At 44.2% G+C, this 11,346-nt stretch overlaps 1 protein-coding gene across 2 annotated transcripts; it reads right to left on the bottom strand.

The window, feature by feature from the left end:
* Window positions 1–724: 724 nt before the first annotated feature.
* Window positions 725–8,290, bottom strand: LOC147168472 (protocadherin alpha-C2). Of its 2 annotated transcripts, none has more exons than XM_086085919.1 (4): window positions 5,506–8,290; window positions 1,985–2,043; window positions 1,782–1,909; window positions 725–1,507 (listed from the first exon to the last, which is right to left on the bottom strand). In XM_086085919.1, the coding sequence occupies exons 1-4, from the start codon at window positions 8,014–8,016 to the stop codon at window positions 1,149–1,151; spliced, it is 3,057 nt and encodes a 1,018-aa protein (XP_085942045.1). In that variant the 5' UTR covers window positions 8,017–8,290; the 3' UTR covers window positions 725–1,148. The 2 variants fall into 2 exon arrangements, with proteins under 2 accessions (XP_085942045.1, XP_085942044.1); XM_086085918.1 differs by having other exon boundaries at window positions 1,761–1,909.
* Window positions 8,291–11,346: the final 3,056 nt, after the last annotated feature.

The following is an 11,346-nucleotide window of genomic DNA, read 5'->3' on the forward strand; positions in this document are numbered from 1 at the left end:
AACTGTTTTTGAGCTCCATTTATTTCACATCCTCCTATCTGACCTATAAAGGATGGCCCTTTTGTATCACCTTACCCCAGAGAAGGTGTCCCTGCTCCTTCCACGGTTCTCTATGGACCCCCTTTTCCTTATTAACGAGATTATTCTCAGTCTGCGCCAACCAACGACCTAATTAAACCTTCTTTGTTCCTGGCCAGTAGCCATCTGTAATCTGCTGAACAATTTCCCAGAGAATTAACAAGTAAAAGGGCACGCAGAAAGAAGAGAAAGATGCTGTGGGCCCCCGAGCTCCCATCCAGGTGTGGCATTTGAAGCAGTCGACTCACTCCCACGACACTCGTACTTGTGTGGCCGTGCTCTTAATTAAAGTGATATTTTCCAGAGAGGACTTTTTGTTTGTTCAGTAAATGAACCCCCACCGTCCTCTGCGGGCAAATGGAAATGCAAGCTCTCCAATTAGCATATGTTAGCATTTTACTGTGTTTATTCATCTAGGTGGAAAACGGCTTAGCAAGGCGAAAAGATTGTAGGAGCTGTACCCTTTTCACCCTGAAAATAATTGACTCGAGTAAATTAAACCTTGCTGAACAAAACTTAAATATGCGTAGTGCATACTGATTTGCCCACTTAAGTCGCCCATTTGGTTTATAGACATTTGAGGAAGACATGTAATGCAAAAAATACTTTATTTCCATTAATGTATTTACAGTACATGTATGGGGAGTGTTCCACGTCTCTTTTTTTTTTTGCCTCAGCATAATGTTTTTCACATTAGCAGATGAACATATTTATAAAAAAAAAACACACACACACACACTTTCTATATTTTTAAAACCCAACAATATGATTTCATACTTAAAGATGTGCAAAACAATTGCTTACTGATGCTTATCATATCATTTGGAAGTCACATCTGCACCTCCTGTTTGATTGTCTAAAAATTAATAGCAATAATAATAATCATAAAAAATACATTGAGACATGTTGTCACATAAATAACCACGAAAATCTGCTCCCCTCCAGCAGTCATTATTTTGATCCCATATTAAGCCACTCACAAGCCGCCTAGTCATTAATTTATGTAACAAATGATCTTCATCTCAGGTGATCCATCATTCAAATCATCCACGCAGTCAGTCAGCGGCATGTCAGTCATTGTACAGATCGTTATTGATCATGGCAGCCTCCCCCTGGGGGGACATCTGGAGGCGGCGCTTCTTGCCGAAGGTAGAGAAGGAGTTATGGACGTCCAAGTCGCTTCGCTGAGCCACGGGCCTCAGGGTGCAGAAGCCTGATGGCGTCCCGGGAATGTACACGTTGTGATGGTAGTCAGGCGGCGGGTGCGGGTGCGGGTGCGGGTGCGGGTGCGGGTGTGGGTGTGGGTGTGGGTGTGGGTGTGGGTGAGGGTGAGAGGGGTTTGTAGGCTGCTGCTGTTGGGGGGGAGGTGTGCACCGAGGAGTCCAGGGCCGGGAGGTAACACCGCTGGGTGATGGAGACATTTTATAGTCTGCAGTAGAAGATATGTGGTAAGGAATTATAAAGCGATTGTTCAGTTCAGTGTTCATTTGCATAATATAAGGGAGCTTAATGCACACACTCACATTCTAATGAGATAATAAGATAATAATGCTCAATTCAGCTTGAGAAATTCATTCAACTTTCCTCAATGTGAAAGTGCATGGCAAAATATTACAACCAGCTTTCATCTGTTAGGGGTTCCTAATATTCTGACTGTGTTCAATAATGAGTTTTTTCCTCACATTCAGTTTGGCTTGTCGTACCCTTTGGGACTCTCATGTGAGTGCCCCAGGTCCAGTACTGTCCGGGAGCCATGGACGTGACGTAGTTTTCCGGGTCTGCGTGCATGGCTTTACGCATCAGCGTGCCATCCATGTTGATGGAGTTGTAACTGCAAAAGAAGATGGAAATCCATTTGATATCTCACTTGGAACCATCTGAAGTTTTTTTTTGTCAAACATGTTACCTTTTGATGGAAGAATTCTGATTCTTGGTCAGAGTCCAATCTGTGTTTGGCTGCTTCAACTGCAAAAAGAAATACGATAAGTAAGCTCTCAACTGTGAAGTCCATTTACATTTACATTAAAGCTGTCAAACTTTTTTTTTTAAATCAGAATAGTCACATTTTAGAAACTTGATTAATCATGATTAATCACTTAATTAAACATTTTTGCCTGCCAAATTTGAAGAGCACCTGTTATTAACATTTCTATAATTATTTATACATTTAATGTTATGAGGATGTCTTCGACATTTTTTGATCCACTGCACGTTCTCATCCTCCTCGTTTTCTAATCAGGTAATTATTTACATTATTTAAAATGGAAAAATAAATTACCCCAATATTTTGACGAGAACAAATATTATGGATGTCATACGCAAAAAAAAAAATTGCTTTACTTTAATGTATGTAGGCCTAGTTGTATGTTTATTGTGCAAACCCAACCTGTGCTACCGTAAACATAACCATGTGCTGTCAAGATAAAGGAGCATCTGCTGTCAAAATTAATAGTGTGATTAATCTGTGTTAATACATGATTAATGCGATATTTTTTTTTAGATTAATCAATGAATTAACGCTTTAACTTTCACAGCCTTAATTTGCATACAACTATATATCACTTTCAACAGGATAAACAGTATAGTAAATTGAAAGAAGGCCGAATGCTGCCCTCTTGTGGGTGACTGGTAGAACGAAAAGGCATTATTTTGCTATCAACTATCCGCCTGTCACACAGTTTAGCTTGTATTGTCTATTCACTGAGGGAGGGGTGAAAAATGACAACTGAGTGCTATTTATGCTTCTAAAAAAGAGACAGAGTTCCATTTTAAAACTGTTTCCACCATATGACCAATAACCGGTACAACATGGGGATTTGCCTGTGTTAAATTCACCAATCACATTCAGATTAATGTTAATTGGAAGTCAGCAGATCTCTTTAAAGAATGTTTTTGCACAATGTTTGGATGAAGCTTCTGTCTTGAAACCGGACATCGTAATTCAGGCATATGAAGAAGACGTTAGATTGGTGACGAGCCACTACTTTTCAGAAATTTCTGCAACTTCTTCAGCCTCCCTAACTAGTTTTTGGCTCATCTTTTCAACGCTTGGGAAGGGACGTCCAGTTCTTGATAATTTCACAGACACCTCTGATGCTTAGGAACCTCTACGCTGACCATATATAGCAGTGGTGTCAAACATATGGCCCTTGGGCCAGAAATGGCCCGTCAGAGGGACCAATCTGGCCCGCGAAGACAGAATACAGTACGCGTTTCACTAAAATGAACTGATGTTGCTAACTTTTCCACTGGATGGCGCACTGATGACCATTTAAATGACCGAAATTTGGCTGTTACAGTACTCAAGATTTGGTGCAAAAATTTTGCATTCATTTTGTTCAGAAATTTCAGATTACTCTGCAGTAAGATAACGCATGGACATGTTTTCAGAATGTGCTTGTAATTATTGCACACAAAAAAACAGGAAATAGTTTGACCCGTTGTTATTTATAACTTATTGGTACATGGACATACTGGTATGGCCCACTTGAGATCAAATTTGGGTGAAAGTGGCCCATGCATTAGAATGAGTTTGACACCCCTGATATATAGCTTGGATGACAGACTTCTATAAGTAAAAAAATGTCAGGAAAAGTATAGTAGAAGATCAGAATTTAAATTTGTGGTTAATGAGAGGCACTTAAAATGCTGTGCTGACTCCTAATTAAACATGAGTTTGAATGTGATTGGTTCATTCGGAACACAGCCCGACCCCCAGTTAGATTAGGGTGTGCACACTTTTGCAACCACATTATTTAATGTATTTATTTATTTATTTGCTTTCAATAGAGTAGTACAGGATAGGTGCCATTAATAATGTAAAAAGTTTTGGTCTTATTTGTTTATAGCACAGCTAGCATTTGAACAGGGGTGTGTAGACTTTTATAACCACTATAGCTGCTCTATTAATTCACTTAAAGTCACTATAACGCAGAAATGTGACACAAAAGCATACTAATATAATAATTATTATTAATAGAATCTGTATTCTAAGTGTTGCTCTTGCCAAGCAGACTAGAAAACCAATTAGAGTCCCAATGGGATGAAACAGAGCACGATTGAAATCATCAAAGGGAAAGCTGGCCGAGGAGAAAATGAAGAAAATGATCATTGTTTTTCTTCTTTCTGCATGTGTGCACTTTACATGAATATGCGACTGAGCAAGGTTTTTCATTACGCAGAGCCTTGAACAGTCACTTGAGGTCGTCAAAACTCATGCACGCCATCCATCTGCCTTCGCTTCGCTCCGCGCATGCAGGCCTCCGTCGTGAGCGCGCCTCATCGCGTCACTTGTCATTGGATGGTGTCCTCCCGACCTCTCTCTCTCATTGCGTGCCAGTGTGTGTGTGAACGTTAGCCTCGATGAATGAATTAGGGAGCCAATTAATGATTAAAGAGGGAAACACTCTCCTCAAGGATCTGCATAACAACCCCCCTGTGACCTCATCGACCTCACCCCGCCTCTTCCTGTGGCCAAAAGTAGTGTGTCCGTGACCGAAATGACATTTGTCAGTCTGCCTGGTGGAGTCTGGTGTCACGCGTGACACACACACACACGGTCTACTGCCCCGTCTGCTGGAATTAGAAAACACTACATCCTGCCTCCTTTAATTCCCTCTCTCCTTGCCCAACCGCTTCCCCTCCAACCACACGCTTCTCCTCTCCCTCCCTCTTGCTGATAAATATGACTTCACATCTTAGTCTCTCCTTGCACCCAGAGGACATCGCAGGGACCCATCTACAGGCGGGCCACGTCTCAGTCCAGTCATGTCCTTGCCCCCCTCCCCGTGTCCTCTCCAAAAACCAGGACATTTGCCATTTTTCATCAATAATGGACAGCCCTCCCATCACGAATACGCCACATTGTGTTGAGTATAATGGTGCTGTCCATGGCGCCCTTGAGGGATGGCCAGAGGGGAGATTTGTCCTATATAAATTGTTAGACGTCGACGCCTTGCCTGCACCAAAATGGGCCGAACCATGGACAAATGAATCTAAACTCTCATTCACCTTGTCCATTACCCTTGACTTGTTGTTCAGACTCTGTTGTGCAGGGAGCATTTTAGTCTGCCCAACTCCCTCCTCCCTCATAGAGCAGTGGCGCTGATGGAGGAGGCATTAAGAATGATTTATATTTTTTTCAGCAAATTAATCATGATTTCCTTGCCCTCGGCCTATTTGCAAATGTCGACTTGCTTCCACATTTCACTTAATTCTCAGACAATATAGTCACATAATAATGCTCCGTGGTGCATTAACGTGTCAATTAAAAGCTAATCAGGCATCTTGTCTCATTTCATTTCCACTGTACAATGATTAGTAGCTAAAGTGTTGCGATTAATACATAATGAAAGTGATGACTTTGTGGTTTCACCTTTAAACGTGTTTTTTATTTTTATTTTATTTATTTTTTTTGTATAGGCCTACCTCATTGGGGGTGGTCGCTCCGTTGTTGACAGACGCGCCCCATGAGTGCTCCGCGCTCTTCGCCTCGTTGTTGCGCGGCTTGCTGGCCGGGCTGCACGGCTTCAAAAACATGAAGTCACTTTTGGACGATTCTGGTGTCAAGCACACTTTATAACAATAAGGCTGAGTCAGGCTGGTGCTTCCGTTCACCTCCATGCAGTTGGTAGGCACCTTATTAGCCGTGGAGGAAATCTGCAGGTTGAGATTGGATTTTTTGAACACCTCCGGGGGAGGGTCGGGCTGGAAGCCGCTGCAGCAGCAGCAGGCGAAGGGGGGCAGATTGTAGCCACTCAGGGTCTCCCTGTCCTTGTAGCACTTGACCGTAGCCAGGACGATGATAGCCACGAGGAAGATGAAAGATATGGTGCTGAGTGACACGATTAAGTAGAGGGCGAGGTTCGAGGGGGGCTGAGGGCTGAGTGTGAGGTCTCCATAGTCGGATAAAGACTCGGGGACGCTGTCCACCACCGTGAGGACAACGGAGACGGTGGCGGAGAGAGGAGGCTGCCCGTTGTCCTTCACCAGTATTACCAGTCTGTGTCTGGACGCGTCTTTCTCCACCAGTCGGCGAATGCTCCTGATTTCCCCCGTGTACAGCGCCACGCTGAACAAGCCGGGATCTGTCGCCTGTATCACCTGATAGGACAGCCGCGAGTTTTGCCCCGCGTCCGCGTCCAGCGCTGTCACTTTGGTGACCAGATAACCAGCATCCACGAAGCGGGGCACCACCTCCGTGGCGACGGTGCCGTTTTTAGGCAACGGGGACACAATGATAGGCGCGTTATCATTCTGATCCAGAACAAAAACATTCACTGTCACGTTGTTGGCCAGGGGTGGGAAGCCTGCGTCTTGGGCTTGCACAAGAATGTGAAAGTTTCGAAGTTGCTCATAATCAAAGGAGCGCAGTGCGTAAATGTTGCCGTTGTCCGAGTTAATGGACACATACGTGGACACGGGCATGCCCTGGATTTGACCCTCGAGAATAGAATAAGACAGATAGGCGTTCTGGCTGGAATCGGGGTCGAAGGCAGACACGGTGCAAATGGAAGCGCCCGGGGCGTTATTCTCGGTCACATAGACAGTATATGACGGCTGTGAAAACCGTGGGGGGTTGTCATTAATGTCAGACACTTTCACCAGGATGGTTTTCCTCGTGTAAAGCGACGGGGAGCCCAAATCGCGGGCAGTGAGTGTGATATTGTACTCGGACACCACCTCCCTGTCCAAAACATCACTTGTCACAAGCGTGTAGTAGTTTTTAAAAGAGGAGTGCAGCTGAAAAGGGATGTTATTAGGGATTTGACAGTCCACGTTCCCGTTCTCACCTGAGTCCCGGTCCATGACGCTGATAACGGCTATGACAGTGCCCGGTGGTGCGTCCTCCTGCACTGGCGTGGACACGGACGTGAGGATGACTTCGGGGGTGTTGTCATTCACGTCCACGATGTCGACCAGGACTTTGCTGTGCACGGCCACGGCCGAGGGTCCCCTATCCCTCGCTTGCACGTACAGCTCGTACACGTTAGCTTTCTCGTAGTCCACGACGCCCTTTACGCGGATCTCCCCCGTGTACGGATCCACGCTGAACAACTCGCGCACTTTGAGAGGCGCGTGTCCGCTAAAGGCGTAGGTCACCTCCCCGTTGGAGCCCTCGTCCAAATCGGTGGCGTTCAGTTTCAGCACCAACGTCCCCCTCGGCGCGTTTTCCACTAGTCTAGCCCGGTACACGGAACGATCGAACACGGGGACGTTGTCGTTCGCGTCGAGTACCGTAATGGTGATTAAAGCGGTTCCGGAGCGTTCCGGCGAACCCCCGTCAAAGGCTGTCAGAATCATCTCGTGCTTTGTCTGCCGCTCCCGGTCCAAGGGGTTGTCCAGCACCAGCTCGGCAAACTTGCTCCCGTCGTTGCGCGTCTGGATGTTGAGGATGAAGTGTTCGTTTGTGCCCAACTGGTAGGAGCGCAGAGAATTAGTGCCCACGTCCAAGTCTTGCGCGCTCTCTAACGGGAAGCAGGAGCCCGGCGCAGCCGATTCCGTGATGTCGATGTTAAATTCGCTCCAAGGGAAACTGGGGGAGTTGTCATTCACGTCTAAAATCTCCACTTCCACCCTGTAGAGCTCTAAAGGGTTTTCAATGACAACTTGTAGATGTAAAAAACAGTTGGGGCTGCGCTCGCAAAGCTCCTCTCTGTCTATTTTCTCGTTCACAAACAAAATCCCGTTCTCCAAGTTCACTTCTAAATATTGCTTCTTGGCTCCGGAAACGATTCGGAAGCGGCGCGCGGACAACTTGGCCACATCCAAACCCAGGTCCTCCGCGATGTTGCCCACGAAGGCTCCGTGCTCCAGCTCCTCGGGGATGGAGTAGCGAATTTGAGCCAGCACCAAGTCCACCACGCAGGCACACAAAAGTAGAGAGACGACGAGCCCGGTCACCGGCACCCAGCTGCATCTGGAAAGCCTTTGATCCATTTTACAAGCCTTGCGTAAAAGTCACCTTAGCCGGACATCATAGAAAATAAGCATTATGCACTGTTAAAAAAAAAAAAAATCAGCAACAATCCAACGTGGTCATATGTAACTTTGTATCATATTTACAAGTGACTAAATTGATTGCATGCGGAAATTTAGACCACCTGTCTCTCCTTCCACTGTGCTCCACGCGCGACACGGGAGGTGAGTGAACTGAAAAGGCTCGCACTTTGATTTTCCACTGTATTAGACACCCAGAGGAGCCGGCTGGGAGATGTGTGAGAGCGCGCGTGTGTGTGCGCGCGCGAAAGAGAGAGAAAGAGAGAGAAAGAGGGAGCGTGCGCAAGAGAGAAAGAAAGTGGTGTGTGTGTGTGTGTGTTGGGGGTGGGGAGGGGGGGGGGGCGCTTGGAGCTCCTCAGAGCTCCGTATTGGCGGACGCAGAGTATACGACTCTAATTACTGTCGACGTTTAACCATTTCCCACCCTCGTGTCACTTCCTCTGGCCTATTAAAGAGACGAGAAGGCGTAAATTTGACACCAGACGTCAGAGCCAGATTTGGATTAAGGAGGGCAAATTGTGTGGTGGGTGTCGTGGTGTGTTTTTCAGGCAACATTTACGAGAAGAGGATTGTCGAAGGATAACCCTCAAAGATCCAATTCCTCATATACTGTATCACATAATTCCTTCTACACTATCATTAATCACCCCCACTCCTTAACCCACTAAAAGATTATTAAGGATATTGCCCTTTAATCACAATTATGTCTACACGTCTGAGCTTCTTTTTGGTCATAATGAAAGTGACAGTGAGGAGGAGGTATAATACACCACGTATTACAAATGCGCATTACAAGACTTTAATTCACATAAACAGGATGGACATGTATCAACATAATCAACATAAAAGCCATGCCACAAAGCCTTAATCATTTTTGTCCCTAATCAGGTATTATTGTTTGGATTAAATAATTCATAGGTGACGTGTTTACAGTTTGGATGTGATGTTAATGTTGTTCAAATAAACTGTTGTGAGTACACATTTACAGGGATTATTTTGTTGTATAATGCTGGTCAGTTGAAGAAGCGCTGAAGCACAGAGAGCAAGTGAGGGGCAAAGCAAAAGGACGCCTTTGTGGATCAACACAGACACGAGTGGCATCCTAATGTAAATGCGTGGTCGTCTTAAAATCTCTTCAAGTCTCTTCTCGGAATTGACGAGGCGCAGGCTGGGCCCTGCGGGCATCTCGGAGCTCGTTAGCAACTAAAAGGAAGAGGAGATGAGGGCAGGAAATAATAATTTGTTCTTGGAGCAGATAAGTAGATGTAATAGTCTGTTGGCATAAAAGTGTTAAACAGAATGACTTTGGTTGCTTTCAAACAAACGACAACAGAAGATATCCTGGAACTATTTGCCTGCAGCCCTCACACCCTCCCTTTTACGAAAATCACCAATCCCCAGGTTTAAATAAGCAGAAAACACAATCTGCTTGCAGACTTAACCTCAAGCAGATGGTTAAGCTTCTCCAGAAATGATTACATTTCTGGAAAAAGAGGAACTGCAGAGCGCCGGGGAAAGCACCAGTTCCATTGCTTTGCCTTCTATTTTAATTAACGGAGTGAAGGATTAGTGTGTATAGCTATCCGGGATCAACCGTTCTCCGACGGAAGAATACAAATGTTTTGTGATAAATAATCCCGAAGCCCTGCGACCGGCGCTCCCCTGGTGCCGCGTACATTAACATGCATTACACGGAGCATTAAGCTGGTTTCACCCGCCCCTATCGCCTCGCAAAGCCCCCCATTGTGACACAGACAGACTAGTATTACTGACGGGCACCTTGAACTCTACGCCGGAAGTAATGTCACGCTCTTATCAGGTGGCCAAACACAATAGCATCATGCCTCAAACTATTTTAAATTGACACTGCATGAACTTTATCTGTGAGGAATGAGGTTGGTATTGCAGTTCTGTACAGTAAGTTACTTTTTACAGACTTGTTTATTTGTCTGACAAGTGCGCAAACGGGAGTCACTAGTTATCCTATGGCTCCCTCCAGCGGCGTGCATCGGAAATTGCATGCACGTGAAGCGCGAATACTGCAGGCCTACTTAAAACCGTCTGATTCTCTGATAACTTGAAATAATATACACTATCTATTCTATTTATCTATCTATCTATCTATCTATCTATCTATCTATCTATCTATCTATCTATCTATCTATCTATCTATCTATCTATCTATCTATCTATCTATCTATCTATCTATCTATCTATCTATCTATCTATCCATCCGACTCATTCACTGACAAATACACACTAATTTGAATATTTTTTTTAAAAATAGATTGTGGGAGATTGTGTTAAAACTCTCAACTGCAAATGATATCAGTAAACTCGCCTTTGTCATTTATTGTCCACAGAGCAATGCCTTTTCTATCTGTAATCTAAGACTGCCATCTCCTGGCAAAAAGGGGCATACCAGCTTCTTAGTCGATGACGTCATGCCATATTTCATTCTACTAAATATCCTCAAAATAAAAGCATAGATCTTCATTCTAGAAGTAGTGCTGGTCAAGCATGCCATGTGATTTGGATGTCAAATTTCAACAACAAATGCGATGGATCAGGGGGACATTGGCAACATTAAGTATAATGAGGCTCCAAGTCAATTGCTGTATATATAAAAAATGCTTTAAAACAACAATGAGCAGTTTTACCTGCCAGGGCATGAAAAAAAAATGTGCATACATTTTTAAACCAGTACCTTTTTAGACAGTCAGCCCCCCCCCCCACCCCCGTACACCCCGTTTTGTTAGATTTCATTGTGTTCTGTATAAAATAATCTGCATACATAAATGTATTTATGTTTTATATTGTGCATTTGTTCTCACCCTAAGAAATGGAGTTGAACCTCGTGTTGAATTGACCCTGAAAAATCAATAATGGAAAAAGATTGGTGATTTTGCACACCTTTGCACTTTTGCCCTATGATATATGCTCCAACAAAATTTCTCCATTTGCATAAATGGTGTTATTATGACAAAGGAAATAACGTTTGCATTCTATTCTATTAACTTTTTATATATTTTTTATTATTTTAGTTATTTATTATTATTATTATTTATTTATAATTCTAACCTTGACCTTCCCATGAAATTTTGACTTTTTTGCGATGACACAAACAATACGCTAGAGGGAGCTAAACACCAACGAAAGAAAGTCTGGGGCCGTCACTCGTAGCACATGGTTGATCTTCACATATGGTTAACAGACATACTATCTTGTCAGTGTTTTTGCATAGCACATAAAAGACTGTGGGTGTCATCA

Source organism: Leptonotus elevatus, chromosome 9, assembly GCF_054856555.1.
Source record: "Leptonotus elevatus isolate MCC_2025b chromosome 9, RoL_Lele_1.0, whole genome shotgun sequence".
Lineage (NCBI taxonomy): Eukaryota > Metazoa > Chordata > Actinopteri > Syngnathiformes > Syngnathidae > Leptonotus > Leptonotus elevatus.

Coding starts and splice junctions, on each gene's coding strand:
- LOC147168472 (XM_086085918.1), bottom strand. CDS start 8,016: ATGGATCAAAGGCTTTCCAGATGCAGCTGGGTGCCGGTGACCGGGCTC. Junction 2,044..5,505: donor GAGCGACCACCCCCAATGAG/GTAGGCCTATAC, acceptor TTCTTTTTGCAG/TTGAAGCAGCCAAACACAGA. Junction 1,910..1,984: donor CAGAATTCTTCCATCAAAAG/GTAACATGTTTG, acceptor CTTCTTTTGCAG/TTACAACTCCATCAACATGG.